We start from the raw sequence: 18,234 nt of genomic DNA, 5'->3' as shown, positions 1-18,234 counted from the left end.
TCTGTATGCAGAGCTGTACTTACCCGGCAGAGAAAATAGGCAGTTACATGGTTAAGGGCTGTTCATGGAGCATTTATTGTGAAATGTCATCCCCCCTAAATACTCAAATCCTAATTCAATGTAGTTCCATTCCTATGCAAGTAAAACTTAACATTTGTATGATAAACCTGCCTGTAACTCCCCAATAGGCTTTGTGTTTCACTTTCTCAGTATTTTCAAGTTCTCGCAGCTCAGACTTCCTTTGGCACCATTCAGACAGCAGTTGTCCAGTATTTGAAATCTAAAGCCCGTAGTGGAACATAAAGAAAGGAAAGTGTAAGGAGGAGGGCTAGTCTGCCACAGTTGTAAGCAATCTAGACAATCCTCTGAAAGCTATAGTCTAGCCTAGCGTGTGTCTAGCTTGAATACATTGTAGGCTCTATTTATACTGCAGTATTTTTGTCAGCATTTTCCATCAGTATTTGTAAGGGAAAGCCAGGAGTCTAAATATGGAATAAATACAAATCTTTCCAGAAGTATAAGGTCTGTTTGGTTTTCTATTCTCTGGTTGTAAATAGGAAAGATTTGATGTACTAATAGCAGCAATGAATGAATGAATGTGTATTCACAGGTGACTGGGTAAAACCTTTTTACGTTTGTGGTCTCCAATACAGCTGATCATGAAGGATTCTGCATTTTAACAGGGGATCTTGAGCAGGAGACTCCTGTCCAAAGTGCAGCATGTTCTAATAATAGGACATATGGAAAGGATTGCTTGAACCAAATAGGCCTTGTTTAATCCACTTGCAGCCTGTCATTTACTGTATCTTCTTCTGTCTTTTCTAAGGTTGGTTTGTTTTACTTTCCTAAAAGAAAATGTATATATATATATATATATATATATATATATATATATATATATATCATAACTATATACTTTCTTTATGCACTGACAAGCAATCATCACATGACTTGTCACATGATACAGCTTATCTGTCATATTGAAGGCAGATAGAAGAGAGAAACTGAAAGAATGCAATCACATTTAATCCTCTAATGAAAAGCAATACATTATTAAGGTCATCCCGTACCCGGGGGCCTTGACTGGAGCTGGATATTGCAGAGCTGCCACAGTTCTGCCTCTGCAGTCATCTCACTGCATATCATTTACTTTTCACAATGATGGGATAATAGACAGACTATAGTGGAGTTACTTCTCTTAGCACTATGTAGATCATTCTGTCCCATGGATGTATCAGCATTGATTCATGGATGACACAAGCGCTGTGACACAGCATGTCGTCATTTGTCCTTGCCATTCTTAGACTCATGTTTCAGGATCAGACTATAAACAGGCAGTCTACAGGGATGTAATAATACAGAGATAGCAGTTGCACCTGAGCCCTGCTGTCTGTCTTGCTTGCTTCTGCCAAACAAGACATCAATATTAAAAATGACACGTCAGGTAAAGGGCATGTTATAAATTTTGTCTAGGGGCTTCAGGTTTTGTCTCTGTTAGGGTCCATTCACACGGAGGAAAATGATGAGGAATTTGGTGTGGGAGGTGTGGTGAAGTCAAGGGGAGGGTTTTTTTCAGCGCTGAAATTACACACCAAATTCCTCACCATTTTCCTCCGTGTGAATGGACCCTTAATGTTCATGGGGTGTATAAATCTTTGATCAAGTTGTTAAAACATTGGCTCAGATTTACTATTAATTACTAATATATCAAAACAAGTGTAGAAAATATTGGGCTTGATAAAACTCCCCCGGTGTGTTTCAATCCATCAGCATTTCTATTCCCTAATGGCAAGCAGAGATGTGAGAAAATAAAATACAAGATGTGACAGAAAGCTGAAGAATGAATGACAGCAAATCTATACCAGAGACAAATCTATTAGCCCAGCAGATCAACAGGTGCACTATATGTATGTGATCTGTATAGGAAATAAATTTGGTAACTAAATGCAATACTCCTACATTGACAGCAGTCAGTGCACTGACCTATCTAGAGCCCAAAAGCAGGTTTGTACAGATTGCTGGGACTTATGGTTCCACACCAACAAATCTCATTTACAAGTGGGAGTTGTGGTATCATAACAGGTGGCAGACACTGCTATAGACGTTACTCCACACATCCCTGCAACAAACACACCTATTCACCAAGACCCCAGACCCAAGCTGTTAGCTGCCACTTTAATTCTGGGCCTTGCCAGTAAGACCTGACTGTGATTGGAGCATACAGACGTCAGTCTCATCCGACATCCAATCAGCGGTGAGCAGAAGGCTTTCCTATGCCAGCAGCCAAGTCCTGGGCTCCGGAGCTCAGTGCCCACTGCAGGAGGCTGCGACAGGCGGAGGTCACAGGAGGTTCAGCACCAGGGACAGCGGCGGCATCATGCCCGGTGCCCGCAGCACATTCTCCCCTATCGCCTTTGGATAAGAAGCGGCAGTGACAAGCAGACTCGTCCCCATCATCACCCCCTCCATTAATGCGGCCACATCCCCGCACAGCTGCCCGTCTTGTATGAAGAGCTCACCCCGGAGGACATGGCTGACAGGACGGCGCCTAACTGCCACCTCAGGCTGGAATGGGTGTACGGCTATCGGGGCCACCAGTGCCGGAACAACCTCTACTACACAGCGGCCAAGGAGATCGTGTATTTCGTGGCGGGAGTTGGGGTGGTCTACAACACCCGGGAACACAAACAGAAATTCTACATGGGCCACAACGATGATATCATCAGGTAATGGGGGACTGCGAGAAGTGAAGAGGGTACCTGCATAGACCTGCCTGTCCTCAGGGGGGCAGAGACAGTGCTAGCCTACCTGCAAGTATTCTTAGTAGTTGAGGTAACCAAGGAATCCCCCTAATAAGAGTACCCTAAGACCAAGAGTGTCTATAGTGGTGGCAGAGACCACAGGGAACCCTAATAGTAGTAGAACAGACCACAGGGAACCCTAATAGTGGTGGCAGAGACCACAGGGAACCCTAATAGTGGTAGAAGAGACCACAGGGAACCCTAATAGTGGTGGCAGAGACCACAGGGAACCCAAATAGTGGTAGAAGAGACCACAGGGAACCCTAATAGTGGTGGCAGAGACCACAGGGAACCCTAATAGTGGTAGAAGAGACCACAGGGAACCCTAATAGTGGTGGCAGACACCACAGGAAACCCTAATAGTGGTAGAAGAGACCACAGGGAACCCAAATAGTGGTAGAAGAGACCACAGGGAACCCTAATAGTGGTAGCAGAGACCACAGGGAACCCAAATAGTGGTAGAAGAGACCACAGGGAACCCTAATAGTGGTAGCCTGTCAGCAGTAGTACCCTCAGTGGTGGCAAAGACCACAGGGAACCCTAATAGTGGTAGAAGAGACCACAGGAAACCCTAATAGTGGTAGCCTGTCAGCAGTAGGGCCCTCACTGATGGCAGAGATCATAGGGAACCCTAATAGTGGTAGCCTGTCAACAGTAGTGCCCTCAGTGGTGGCAGAGATCACAGGGAACCCTAATAGTGGTAGCCTGTCAACAGTAGTGCCCTCAGTGATGGCAGAGATCACAGGGAACCCTAATAGTTGTAACTAGTCCTCAGTAATGCCCTCAGTGGTGGAAGAGACCACAGGGGACCCTAATAGTATTAGTCTATCCTCAAATGTTACCTTAGAGGTGGAAAAGGCCACAGGGAACCCTAATAGTAGTAGTCTATCCTCAAACGTGACTTTAGTGGTGGCAGAGACCACAGGGAACCCTAATAGTGGTAGCCTGTCCTCAGTAATGCCCTCAGTGGTAGAAGAGTCCACAGGGAACCCTAATAGTAGTAGTCTATCCTCAAATGTTACCGTAGTGGTGGCAGAGACCACAGAGAACCCTAATAGTGGTAGCCTGTCCTCATTAGTGCCCTCAGTGGTGGAAGAGACCACAGGAAACAAAATAGTGGTATCCTACCCTCTTGAGTAATCTCAGTGGTGGCAGAGATCGAAAAGATCCCTAATATAGCTTTCCCACCCTCAAAAGTGGCCAAGAACAAGCAGATCCCCCACCAAGCTGTATCCTATTCTTCAGACCGTGATGGCAGAGATCACTGAAGGCCATCATAATCACATTCTAAGAGGGTTCAAAGGCACCCCAGAGGAGAATTCTTTCTGCAAGAGTGCCCTAAGTGGTATCAGGCTTACTAACCCCAATAACCTCCAATAGCAGTAGTCTCTGTCAAGATCTTCTTATAGGTGGCTTTTGTGGTTTGATTCTTTATTACAGGTGACTTGGGACATATCCTTCCATGAGTGACCTTAGTGGTGACACATAAACTGAGACTCTATTAAGCATGTAGTCTCCAGAGACTGATAGCATTGTGTCCTGGACCGATACTGTACTGACACTGCTGGTATATTATTTTTTTTTTTTTTTTTTGTAGATTGTGAGCCCCACATAGAGCTCACAATGTACATTTTTTTTTCCCTATCAGTATGTCTTTTTTTTTTTTTTTTTGGAATACGGGCTGGAAATCCATGCAAACATGGGGAGAACATGGGGAGAACATACAAACTCCTTGCAGATGTTTTTTTGCCCATGGCGGGATTTGAACACCAGGACTCCAGCGCTGCAAGGCTGCAGTGCTAACCACTGAGCCACCGTGTGGCCCCTCCACTGCTGGTATAGTAAACATGGAAAGTAGCCCCTTGTTCTTATAGTATTCTAAGAATTATTGGGTGGGTATTATGGGTTGTATCTGGAAATGCCAGCTTAATGCCAGGCTATTAGTATTAGGGGTCATTATTATTTTATGTTATGTCTAGGGGAATTATCATTTAATCCTGTGCTATATTGAGCGTCCTTCAGATGAGGGCTGTATGTTATAAGGTGCTGTATGTTGCAGTGTGGATTATATTACAAGTTATTGGTATGTTGGTTGCAGTATATAATAAGCTGTTATACAAAATATTACAGTCAGTAAATATGAAGCTGTGGTTTCTTTGAGTGCCGTATATTGCAAGATATTATATGCCTTGGATATATTACAAGATGGGGCTGTATTATCTGTTGTATATTATACGGTAGAGTGTTATTTGTTGCAATCTGGGATAAATTGTGGCTATGTTGGCTGGTGTATATTAGGGTGTTGTGCTGTATGTTGCAGCCTGGTAATATATTATTAGGGTGGTATGAGCATATTGAGCTGTGGAAGATATGTGTTGTAACCTGAAGTATATTAGAAGCTGTCAATATATTGGTTGCTGTATAATATAATGTGTTATACTATATATTGCAGCCTGGTGTGTATTATAAGTGTATTATATTATAGGGTGTTATGACTTGAACATATTACAGCTGTGATTGTATTTTTAGGGAGTTATGTGTTGCAGTCTGAGGTATATTAGAAGCTGTATATGTATTGTATGCTGTATATTATAGGGAGAAATGTGTTGCAGCCTGAGGTATATTAGAAGCTGTATATGTATTGTATGCTGTATATTATAGGGAGCAATGGTGTTGCAATCTGTGGCATGTTAGAAGGTGTCTATATACAGACTCCTGTATAGCATAGAGAGCTATGTATTGCAGTCTGGGTATATAAGAAGCTGTGAATATATGGGATGCGGTATCTTTTATGGTGTTATATGTTGCATTATACACCTCCTATATTGTCTGACTTGCTCAGGATATTGTCAGGGATGCAGTCCTGGGACTGTATGGACATGTTCAGGACTTGTATATTATATATCTGCCATTCCTACAGCAGAGGGTTTGGGCCAGATCCTGTCTGATTATGCACTTACAGATATTGTGAAACTACAAGTCCCATCATGCCAAGAAGTCTGTGCAGGTTGGGATTATGGCTTCACACTAGCTACAGGTTGCTGAGCTGTGTTATTTATGTAACCTGCTCCTCCCTGTATGTAGAGTGTATGTCATATATGTAGGGTAAAGGCTATATATGTAATCTGCTCCTTTCTGTATGTACATACAGTGTATATCATATACGTAGGGTAAAGGCTATACATGTTACAGGCTTCTCTCTGTATGTACATATAGCAACAGTGTAAGGTGAAGCCTGACTATGTAACCAGCTCCTCTCTGTATGTACAGCGTATATCATATATGTAGGGTAAAGGCTGTGTATATAATCTGCTCCTCCCTGTATGTATCTATAGTGTATATCATATATGTAGGTTAAAGGCTATGTATGTAATCTGCTCCTCTCTGTATGTACATATATGATAAATGTAAGGTGAAGCCTGTCTATGTACCCAGCTCCTCTCTGTATCCTACTAGACTTCCTTCTGTATGTTCAGATTCCAGCAGTAGTCTCCAGCACAAGGCTCTGCTCTGTATTCTAGGTATACGGAGTGTGTACTTATATACAGTGTTTAGAGTTGCAGAGCCCCCTATATCTCTGCTTCCCTTCTGTCTCTGTAATACATATTACATGTGGTGGTGGCATTGGAGGGGACAGCTGGTGTGCGCGGAGATCAGCACTAGGAGGCCTGGACAGCTCCATTGTATAGAGTTACTGCCCCATAGACCCGGCCCTGCTCCCATACGGATCAGTTTACTGCGGCCATATGCACACAAGGACCATGGCCATACTGTCTACCTATCTATTTATTTGTGTTCTCTGTGTCTACCTTCTATTTCTATATCATTGTCATCTGTCTATACCCTATTTATCTACATATCTATCTATTCCTATTTTTTTACATCATTATATATCTCATATTTATCTATCTCATTTATGTAATTATCTCTCAGTCTGTCTCCTATTTATGTATATCATTACCTAGCTAGCTCCTATTTATCTACAGCATTATCTATCTCCTATTTATTTACATATGTCTCTATCCATTATCTACATATCTAATGATCTGACCCCTATTTGGTTGACAGCCTTTCTACCTATCTGCCTCTATGTACCTCTGTCTATCAATGGATTTTGTGGTAATTTGTAAAATTGTAAGTAGTGTTATGAGTACAGTTATTATACCAGGACATGCTAGTAGTAGTAGTGACACTTTCCTATGACGCCGCTTCATCTTTATCCTGTCTTAGCTATGATGTTTAATAATCCAAAAGCAGTCATACTTATAAAAATGCAAATCTAGTGCAGAAAACCTATTTTAGTTATGAATTATTTGATTCATCTGAATTACAGTGTATGTTATTAGTAGTGTCCAGCATTTTTTTGTTAGCCGGACAGGAGAGGTGTTGGATAGAACTTCTCTTTCACTGGAGGACCAAGCAAAGCACAATTGTACTGTACATTAAATGGATAGCCTATTGCTATCAATGAGACCTGGGTAATATGTAATTTCTCCTGTAGTGCCACTTTTGGAGGAATTGAATATTTGCTGCCAAGTGCCAGGGCGATTGTTCAGGATCTCAGAAACATGACATCCTGTGATCAGCTTTTCTTTGAAGGGCCTTGAAGCTGGGAATTGTGATTTTATTGCAGTGTAAATGTGGACTGAAGAATGTTTGTCTTTCCTACTATTTTGCCAGTGCGTCAGTCTTCACTGACATTCTAGCATTTTGTTCATGATAAGCATTATAATGAATGGGAATGTGGATACAAGTGATCAAATACACCCATTACATATAATTAATCCTGTCATGGTCATGGTCACCAGTCGCTTTACTTCATATATGGAAATCATTGGAGTTCCTGTAATATCCATTTCGTTCAATTGGATTCTGCATGAAGTGATTAGAAAAGCAGTTTTATTATTTTTTGGCATGCCTGAAGAGATTATAGATTCTCTATTCCTATGGCCGGATTGATTTGCCATCATGTAATAATTGGATGGTGTCACTGCAGTCAGCTTGGTGAATGGAGTTATGACTGTGAGCGGTAATGCATTGCACTCTGTCATCACATCCTTGGCCCGAGCACAACGCTCAGACATCATTGTGTGGCTATTGTCTCTGCAGAGCTAACTTGTGGCCAGGGCTATGGAAATCCATTGTGCTTGTAAAAATTAATCCATAGCATTAAATTTCACTGTGTAAAGAATTTCGTTCTTGTAAGCGTAATCCTTTTCCATCTGGACAAGCGCAGAGATTGATTAGAACAAGTAATGAACGCAACAACCAAATGTGGTCAAATACCTCGCAACATGATCCGTGCAGAGAGAAGTATACCTGGCTCTCTACATAACCGCCAGCAGCTCCACACAGCACTATATCTGCATGATATATACAATCTATATACACTGTAATCCACTCCATTCATGGAGACTACATTATATTATAAGTCATTGTACCATTGCATCACCCAGGGGCCTAGCAAGTAACCTTGGGACTTATAGGAAAACTCTACCAACCTTACCAGCGGCCAGTCTTGTTGATTTGGTCATTTACTTTTCATTCAAGTGGATTTTTTATTTCACCGCCCAATCTTTTATCCATAGTGATCACTAGAATGCCCCCCTATAGCTTCTTATGTGCTATGCTTCCGCCCCCTCTTCTTAATCAAGGTTTTTTTAAGCTCCAAAATGTATCACAATTGAAATTAATTGACTCAGAAATGCTGTTATTGTTATCAGGTTTCCCTGGTGTTTGGTAAAATATAATCATAAAGATCAGGGGCAGACATTCATATGGTAACGCTAGAACCCCAGTGTCCTTACCTTGAAAAGGAACTTATGATCTTCAGGAGTTGTCACTGAATGAAAGCGCCTTCAGTCAATACTAGTAATCTCTTATTTAGTAGCTACAAGTGGACTGATCAATGCATTGGTTGTCACTTGTCGATCTTTCTTCCCAGTGGATACGAATAGATGGATTTTGAGACAATTTTGTGTAACATGAAACTATATTGTAATTAAATAGTCTGGTGTGATAAAATTGATATGTGTGAACAGTGCTTTATGTGGCTGTGCTATTTGTTTGGTAAAATGACAGATACCATGATGGATGCCCAATGGATCCCCTTACAGTCATTGTGGTCTGTCAGTTGCACTTGGTATCCATCATGTGATGTATCTGGTGCTGCCTTTATTTTCAGATATACTGGATTTTGTAAGTTCAGCTCTGTGGGAGTTATATTAACTGTGGCACCCAGAATTCCCAGAATTAAAGGTACAAACATTAATGTATCCAGTAAATGCAGTACTGTGCTCACCCAACACAGCATTACTAGTTACCTAAATCTGCACTTGTTTGGATAGTTTACCGAGTGCTTTAGTGGCTTGGGGCTTATTATAAGAGAAGTTATGGTGGAATCAAAGGGGCTATCTCATCATGACAACCTCTTTTTATATTGATGCCAACCCTGGATGGCCATACATAATCTCAACAGCTATTATGGGCAAATTGTAGTGTGAGCAATGAAATGAATAGCTGCCTGTGTAAGGATAGGCTGTATGGAACATAGTAAGGCTTGGTCTTTACCTCCTTTTAGATGTTCATATGCCCTTCTTGTACAAATACAAAGGGGTTGTCTTCATGAAGGTTCTGTTCTGGTAAAAGGATATGCATTACTAAATCTCCAAACAATAGACCTATTCTGTGTTATGTTAATGGATAGTCTTACATATCATCATTTTCAGTTTTGACGCTTTATAAAACCTATGCAGCTGCATTTCAAATACCACCACAAGCAGGATAATAGATGACAATGCTCAAGAGAGTTGGTCATGTAAACATACCTGGAGAAGTGGGTAATTATAAACCAGAAAAATGGAGTGGGTATTTCTAAGCATGTTTGTGGGAGAGGGTTATTATAACCATTCCTGGGAAAGAGGGTAATTATAACTATCCCTGAAAGATTTGGTAGTATTCATGCCTGGGGCAGGTTATTATAATCATTCCTGGGAAGAGGGGAGCATACGTAGTGGGGCCAAGTAATTCTGGAAGGATAGGGGGAGGTAGTAATTATAAATATACACAGGGAGTCAATGCCTAGCTTAGGAGGACAGACTGCTCCTTCATGGCGCCATAGAACTGTCACAGATACGATGTGTTGGGTAATTGATCTAATCTGCTGCCCAGACAGAAGGAGACCAAAGCTCATCAGAAGCAGAACATTATGCACAGTGTTATATACTATATACAAACCCTTTTAACCTTCCTGTCCTAGACCCCAAGTTCCAGTTCCACGGGCGTAGTTATAGGGGGTGCAGAGGTAGTAGTCAATACTTGACCCTGGATCCTGAGGGGGTCTCAAAGTTTCCTCAATCACATAAAATGTACCACTATTCTAAATAATACATGGCTGCTACAGATTTTGTATTGGGGCCCAGGAGCCTAAAGTTACGTTTCTGCTAAATCCTTTTATGTGTCCACAATTTATTTTCTCCTTTTACCCTTGCTTGTGTGTCAGAACCTTTATACCCTGAGCTAAAATAGTGAAGAGTTGTCACTTCCATTACATCTTGCAGGGGTGAAGCAGAAGGCAGCTCACCATTAACAAAGGGTGGGTCTAACTCCTATTAATGTCTAATATTGTGCTTAATGGGAGATCCCGTTGCATTGAGACATTTTAGTTGTAGTGCATAACATCAGCACTGTTTAACAAAAATCACTTCTGTTCAGACAGCTGGTGGGTAGGGTTGAGCGATCGAGAAAAGATCGGATTTCAATCGGCAATCGAGTAAATTTCACGATCAAGATCGGAATTCCGACCCGATCTTTTCCAGCGGGATCGAGATCGGAGGTTATCTCAAGATCGGCTCAACCCTAAAAGTGACTTTTCCCATAGAGAAGCATTGACTAGGGTTGAGGATCGGGTTCGGAAAGGATCGGATTCCGATCGGCGATCAAGCAAATTTCACGATCGCGATCAGGATCGAGATCGGCTGGAAAATGATCGGAAATCGGATTTTAAAATCGATCTTGAAATCTCAAGATCGGCTCAACCCTACTGGTGGCTTTGTTTCAGTGTATCATTGTAGACAAGCCACTGTAAGCTAAACACAGCAGTACTAAGGACTCTTCTGTGCTGGACCCTAGTGTACAGTTTCTTTCCTGAGCTAAAACATTGCAACAAACTTATCAGATGTGAGAAGAATTAGTCCACAGTGTTGGCCTGTAAAGGGGTAAAAACCATCCTCTCCAGTTAGCAACCTTAGGTGGGCGACTGAAGGTGGGCATGAAGAAGTAAAATACAAAAGTATTACTAATGGTGCATATACAGAAACGTACAGTAGAACACCAAACCTACATTACAGTACAGTCATAAAGTCACATAACTACCGCCAATGCCAAAAATCACTAAAGCAGAACTATAAGAAATAGCAAAGAAACAACTTAATAGAGGGAGAGATATACAGATAATCTACATAGATAATGCAACCCAGGCATAAGACAAGGGGAAGCACAGAGGAGAGAGGAAGTTTAGGATATAGGAAAATTGGATGAACAGTAGGGGAGAACGGGGAATTCTCCCCATCTAGATAGTATATGGCCATGTACATTGCCCCTATATGCTAGTGACCCCTATGTATCAATGAATATTAGTTTTCCTGCTTGTGTTTCCAACTGTTCTGTTGATGTGCTGTTTTATCAGTTGATAATGCATTGTGTTGATTGCTGTTTTTTCTTGTGTAAGGTAGAACTGGTTGCCACTGGGTGTTGTACCATGGGATAGAGTAGTTTTGACACAGCCCACGGGATCACCCAGCGATAGCTGCAGTGTTGCACATATGTTATGCCAGGATGAGGGCTCACTGTATATAGGGGAGTCTTCATGAATTTTCAGGAGTAGAGTGGAGGTCTGGTCCATATTATGCAAGAAACTGAAGGCCTATTCTGTGTGTGCAGGTGGGAGCGACACCTGTGCTAACAGAAACCAAGTAGAATAGAAGAGGTAGTATTGAAGTACTGCTCCCAGGTACAAGAAAACTATTGGAGAATGAACTGACAGTGCCATGCATGTTTCATAGGATGTATCCTACTTCCTCAGGCACATAACATGGCAGCTATTTATACATAGTCAAACAGCAATGATCATCCAATTAAACCATCAATTAGCTAAAGCCACTATTGATTAAACAAAACCGTAAGGAGGAATTCATCTATTAATTAATATCAATGATCAATTCTACCATTACTTTTTTGATTCACTTTCCATCTAACTATATTACACTAGGAGGGCCCTTGTGTTTCCTTCTCTTACTGTGAGAATACGTCATGGCCTCATGGGTGCTGGAGTGCTGGTGACGTGTACTGTAACACGCTGTATTCTATTCCTTATCCCGCATCTTTATAGTCAAGGTCACACAGTTTCAGTTCCGGGCTATGAGCAGCAGGTGATTTTTTTTCAGACACAATGACACTACAACACCAGTTCTTTGTGGGGTACAGTCAGTAGTACTATATGCACAATCCTCAGACCTGGAATTGCAACACAAAGAAGAAAATGTCTTGGTATTATGGAAACTAGAAGATCGATAGACATGTTAAGGGTATGCAAAAAATGGAGAAAAAAATTAAAAACATTTGTTAATTTAGTATTGCGTAGAAGCGCTGTGCAGAAATACATTCACCTACAAACCTTGCCATGCTATTAGTGACATTAATAGTTTTCTCAGGAATGTTATACCACACTTAATGCACTTGGGCATGAAATCCATTAAGATTAGCTACTAGTAGCTCCCTTTGTAATGCCCATCCAATGACATTCCAGATGTGTTCAATGTAAGACAAGTCCACAAATTCTGCAGATCAATGTAGCTCATTTAGGCTACACAGACTGCTCAAAGTAGCACAGGCATCTGGCATTGTACTATCCAAAAGTGGCTCCTGGGACACTTAAGAAAAATGGCCGTACCACCTACAACCAAATCAATGTAACCAAGCTGTTAATATACCTAAAATGAAGACTAGAAAAGACTGTTAACCACACACAGGGCTTCTTTAACCAGAGGGCCAATAGTCCACTTGCATCCCTATCATAGTGGGCCCTATCATAGTGGGGTACTGACTTTACATTAGTGTGAAGTTCCCTGTGAAGGCCTCTTCATGCTGTTGCCCACGTAGTCCCCACACCAACATCTGGCTATAATTGTGTTTTGAGGCAAAAGCAGAATTCCTTACTGTAGAGGATAGACCTCCATTTCAGCCTCCATGGCTAGCTTGAGGTGCTCCATGATAGCTTTTGAGAGCAGTGGCTTGAGGTGAATAGAACACCTATCGTTGGACATCAGGCTCATAGCCTAATGTCATGTAAATACTTTCAGATGATCTCTACGTGCCGAGCTTCACTTCTGCGCACCTCTTTGCTGTCCTTTCAGTTCATCATTGTCCGCCCAACCACTCGGCCTAGGGGCAAAGTGATCTGCAGAATAATAAAAGGTCTCTCCATTTATTTGCTGAAACTGGACAAGACCTTTAAATAATCTACCTAGTTTATTTCATGGACTGAAAGACTTGTTAAAATGTGGTGTCTTTATGTAGTGTAGTGAGTATACTGTGCCATGTTTGTGATAAAGGTTTGACTGGGGAATTTATCTACACCCCATGAGCCAGACTGAGCCTGTTAGGTCAGGATGGGTTTTCAGCCTCTGCATATAAACAAGAATGTGCTGACAGCAAGCAAAGATACTGTGTGATACTGTCTGCTAAGCTGGCTGTATCTAAGCCCATCATGTGCACTGCTGTATCAAATCCTTTTATTTGTTATACTGTGCACTGAGGAGCTGTATCTAAGCCTAACATGTAAGATAGATGTTGCTAAACTGTTATATCTAAGCCAATAATGCATGACACTGTATGCTATGCTTCTATATCCAGTCCTATCATGTGTGATACTTTTGAGCCACTATACCTAAAGTCCCACTTGCATCAATTGACGCAGGGGCAATAAGAGAATGAGCACCAATTGATGATACAATGATGTTGCCTCACCTGTACCTGACATGGCTATAGCCACATTTAGCCCCCAGGCCACTAGTGTTTTCATGTCATGGTAAGTAAAAATTTCAGCTGTAAACACTGAGAAGCAAAAGAATAACGCTAGGTTCACACTACCGCTCGAGTCTCTGTACGAGATTCTATCCCCTGTTCTGCTTAAAATTGGCAGAGAGAAAAGACCTGAGAGGAGAACTTTTCTCTCCACTGTTTTCAGCAGGAATCAGGCAGACCCCATTATAGTCTATGGGGTATGTGGGTTTCGTGGTGTAATCACTTTTTAAGTGGACAGGGTTTCCGTCTGCTTAAACGCTAGCGTGAACCTGGAGTAACATTGTTTTGAACTTTTGACTTTCGCCGCAGAGACCAGAAGACGCTCACGGGCGGACACTGACTGCTGGGTTTCTTAGGTAGAAGACGGAAACCCACAAAGCAGAGACCGGGCGCAGATGTAAACCCGCCTTAAATGAGATTTCATTAATCTCATACACACATTGCAGATAAAAGATCTGTGGGAAAGCTGTGTTTTCAGAAACATGTTTTTTTGTTTTTTTAAATGCAGCATAGTAGTTTTCGCTGTGGAATTGAGTGTTTTCCCTATAGATTTTTTGGTTCAATAATTTTTTATTGAAAGGAATTTTCCACAAAAGAACACTACATAACAAAGGCACGCCTGCCATTCCAACTTCAGCTTCTTCAACAAAGACTTGACTATGGTCTAACTAGAACAGAAAACATGGAGGGTCAGTGATTACCAATGACCCAAATCTTACCTAGGAAATGAATTGCCTATGAGCACAATGGTCCTTGGCATCATACAATATATACTGTAATCAATAGTGACTCAGAGGTGAATAAAAAGAGAGGAAAGAGCAGAAATAGCTAGAAACGAAACAAAGGGTAAAAAGGGGAGAAGGGGGAGCGAATAGATATGGATAGGAGTAGGGGATTTTATAGGGTGGTGGAATATCTCAGGGAGATCGGTGTCACAACTCCACCCACACTAGAGGTGCACCTGCAACCCATGGGACCATTGCAATGCATATCAGAGACGCCAAGTAGTAAGGAAAGTGTCTCTCTCATGACCTCATCCCGGGACCCCAATTCCTCCATATTGTTAATGCTGTTTAGTGCCTCATTCTACATCATTCTGGAGGGTGCAAGTGTGGGTTTCCACAATCTGGGAATAATCTGACACATGACCATTACAAAAGGGCACAGGAGGCTTTTCTTCAATTTAGAGATTGGGCCTGGAAACATGGACCAGAGATCCTGTTCAGAAGTGAGCGTAACCCTAGGCCTAGGTATAGATCAATGATATTAGCCCAGTGGGTGGCTACTGAAGGGCACAACCACAAGATATGTAGCAAAGAGCTTTCCCCTCTACCACAGTGCCAACACTCTAGGACACAATTGGATACATAGCTTGCAGTTTGACCAGACTGTGATACCACTAACACAGGTTTATATAATTCAGCTTCTGAAACCGGAAAGATATGTTTTGAGTATTGGTAAAGGACATCAGCCACTGTACAGATGAAAAGGAGGAACCCGGTGGGGGCTGAGTAAAGGGGTTAGTGAGACTGTGAGGTTGAAGATGGGGGTCAATGATTGTAACTGGAAATAGATAAGCCATCTATGTGATAAGATGCTAAACAGTCCTGCAATGCCAGCGAGGGGGTGTAATCTAGTTTGGTCTACAATGCCTCTAATTCTGGGGATCTGAATGCCACAGTGATGATGCTGGCAGTCAGCTTCGCTATAGTTTTAATAGGGGTAGTTTTTTTTTCTGCAGTGTTTTTTTAACTGTGTTTTGCTCCATGGTGCCTTAGCCTATCATTATTGTTAATGGGGGAAATGTATTAAGACTTACATTTCCTATGCCAATTTTAATTAATTACCCAGCTAGTGTGAGGAACCTGAAATATTAAAAGGGATATTCCCATCTCAAAGATCTATACTGCTAGCTTATGAAAATTCAAGAGTTTTCCTAAATACATTGCTTTAGCAATGCTGCTTTGTTTGCCTGTTATGTTAGATTATTCATCCAATTGTTTACACAGCTTTTCCATGGTGCACTGCCTGTATTGGATAAGTCAGGATGGATGACGCGACTCACTGCTCTCTGAGGAGGCTGAGTGCTCTCACTGTTATGTACAGCTCTGCCTGCAGGACAATCAGGTCAGCTAATTGCAGTAAGCTGATAAAGGCTCCTGGGTGTCTGGTATCTCTCTATGGAAACGCAAAGATAACACTGAGTCCATTCTCTGTAGAAACATGTTAAGTGTGCCGTGACACATGGTCGGGTGTGCCGCGGGGAAAGTTCCCCAGACGCATGCCAAGATTGGCACGGGAGACCTATTTTGCTGGCACAGCAGCCAGTCCCCGTGTAAATGTAGACAGAGCGTCCCTTCACTGCTCTGCTAGCTAGAGCTGAGGTGTAGGACACGTCCCCTTCTCTCCCTGCCCACCAATCAGAGGTGAGCCTCTCACTGCACAGGATAAGGGCTCCTTGGACCTGCTGCTACATGTGAGGAGGAGCTCCTGCCGTCTGCAGCCCTGAATAGGAGAGGAGGAGAGGAAGCTGAACAAAGTGAAAGTAAAAGAAAACACCAGGTTAGTAACTATTCTCATTAATGTCAGGCATTTGGGGTTATTACTTTAGTTTTAGTAACTCCATGTGCCTCACATTAATAGCAATTAACCCCATCATGTCCCTCATATTAACTCCTGTGTGGCTCACATAAGAGTTAATAACATGTGTGACATATGGGGGTACTATATAATGAAGATATTTACTTAATTATCACCTCCATATGTCTCACATATCAGTATCCCTTATGTAAAGCACACAGGGGGTTAATGTGAGGGACAGGATGGGGTTCACTGCTATTAATATGAGGCACATTGAGTTGTAACCTGTAATATACATGACCAGACTTTTTATACACAACTGTGGATAAGAGTACAGACCTATACATTTCTAAGGACCCATATATACAGCCATTCTTTTTGTGGCTGTGTATCTGGGCCAAATTGAAGAGCTGAAAATTATAGAGCAGGTCCTATATCTGTCCTATACCTACCCTATATCTGTCCTATATATACCCTATATCTGTCCTATACCTACCCTATATCTGTCCTATACATACCCTATATCTGTCTGCATTTGTGGCCCTGTCAATTAATTTTTAATGTTTATATCAGTGAAAACCACATGCGTGCCACTTGTATGCAGAAGGCGTAAGGCTGAGGCCCCACGTTGCATAAACGCAGCGTTTTTGTTGCAGATTTTGCGGCAGTTTATTTCAACCAAAGAATCAACCATTTAGAATCTATATTATTAACTATATGTATAATATGTACTGTTTTAGTGTCATTTTGTGCCATTTTGGTTGGTGGTGTGCCGCGGGATTTTTTAAGTGTAAAAAGTGTGCCGCGGCTCAAAAAAGGTTGAAAATCACTGCACTAGGTGATAGATGTAGAAAATGCCCCGCAAAGTAACAAAAATGACTCCTTTATATTGTGGGGTTGGTAAGAGCCGCGTTAACCATAGGGCCAATGGTGCAATTGCAGCGGGTCCTATGGTAGCAGGGACCTCCTTTGTACAGTAGGACAATCCTACATTTGCTGTCCTGCTGTCCAGACCAGTGGGTCTGAGCTATCCTAACTCATCGGTGTCCAGAGGTAATTGTTTATGCAGTGTTATTATATGTACAGTAGGATGCTGGGTAATTGTTATATATGCAAGTAATTGCTATATATGCAGTATTATATGTACAGTAGGATGCTGGGTAATTGTATATACCGTGTTATTATATGTACAGTAGGATGCTGGGTAATTGTATATACGCAAATTTAGCCCGCCCACTTTTGTGTTGACTCCGCCCACTCGTTAATTTTTCATGTGCCCGCACACAGTATAATCCTCCTACAGTCACCCGTAAATTATATATCCCCCCTCTATCTCTCCCCCAGTTTCATATACACCCTTCATCTGCCCCCAGTTTCATGTCCCCCTTCCATCTCTGCCCCCAGATTCATGTCCCCTCCATCTCTGCCCCCAGTTTCATGTCCCCTCCATCTCTGCCCCCAGATTCATGTCCCTCCATCTCTGCCCCCAGATTCATGTCCCCCCATCTCTGCCCCCAGATTCATGTCCCCCCTCCATCTCTGCCCCCAGATTCATGTCCCCATCTCTGCCCCAGATTCATGTCCCCCCATCTCTGCCCCCAGATTCATGTCCCCTCCATCTCTGCCCCCAGATTCATGTCCCCCATCTCTGCCCCCAGATTCATGTCTCCACATCTCTGCCCCCAGATTCATGTCCTCTCCATCTCTGCCCCAGATTCATGTCCTCTCCATCTCTGCCCCCAGATTCATGTCCCCACATCTCTGCCCCCAG

At 42.2% G+C, this 18,234-nt stretch overlaps 1 protein-coding gene across 2 annotated transcripts in view; it reads left to right on the top strand.

Annotated features, from left to right (window-relative positions):
* The first annotated feature begins 2,276 nt into the window (after positions 1 to 2,276).
* Positions 2,277 to 18,234, top strand: part of EML5 (EMAP like 5) — a 130,080-nt gene continuing 114,122 nt past the window's right edge. Inside the window, exon 1 of one of the 2 annotated variants that reach the window (XM_075282373.1) lies at positions 2,277 to 2,726. In XM_075282373.1, the coding sequence (XP_075138474.1) occupies positions 2,530 to 2,726 (197 nt within the window). In that variant the 5' untranslated portion in view covers positions 2,277 to 2,529. The remainder of the gene's footprint in view (positions 2,727 to 18,234) is intronic. The other variant, XM_075282374.1, reaches the window with a different exon arrangement.

This window comes from Leptodactylus fuscus, chromosome 7 (assembly GCF_031893055.1).
Source record: "Leptodactylus fuscus isolate aLepFus1 chromosome 7, aLepFus1.hap2, whole genome shotgun sequence".
Classification (NCBI taxonomy): domain Eukaryota; kingdom Metazoa; phylum Chordata; class Amphibia; order Anura; family Leptodactylidae; genus Leptodactylus; species Leptodactylus fuscus.
Note: the sequence above shows the minus strand (reverse complement) of the source record. Positions and strands in the feature narration are given on the sequence as shown.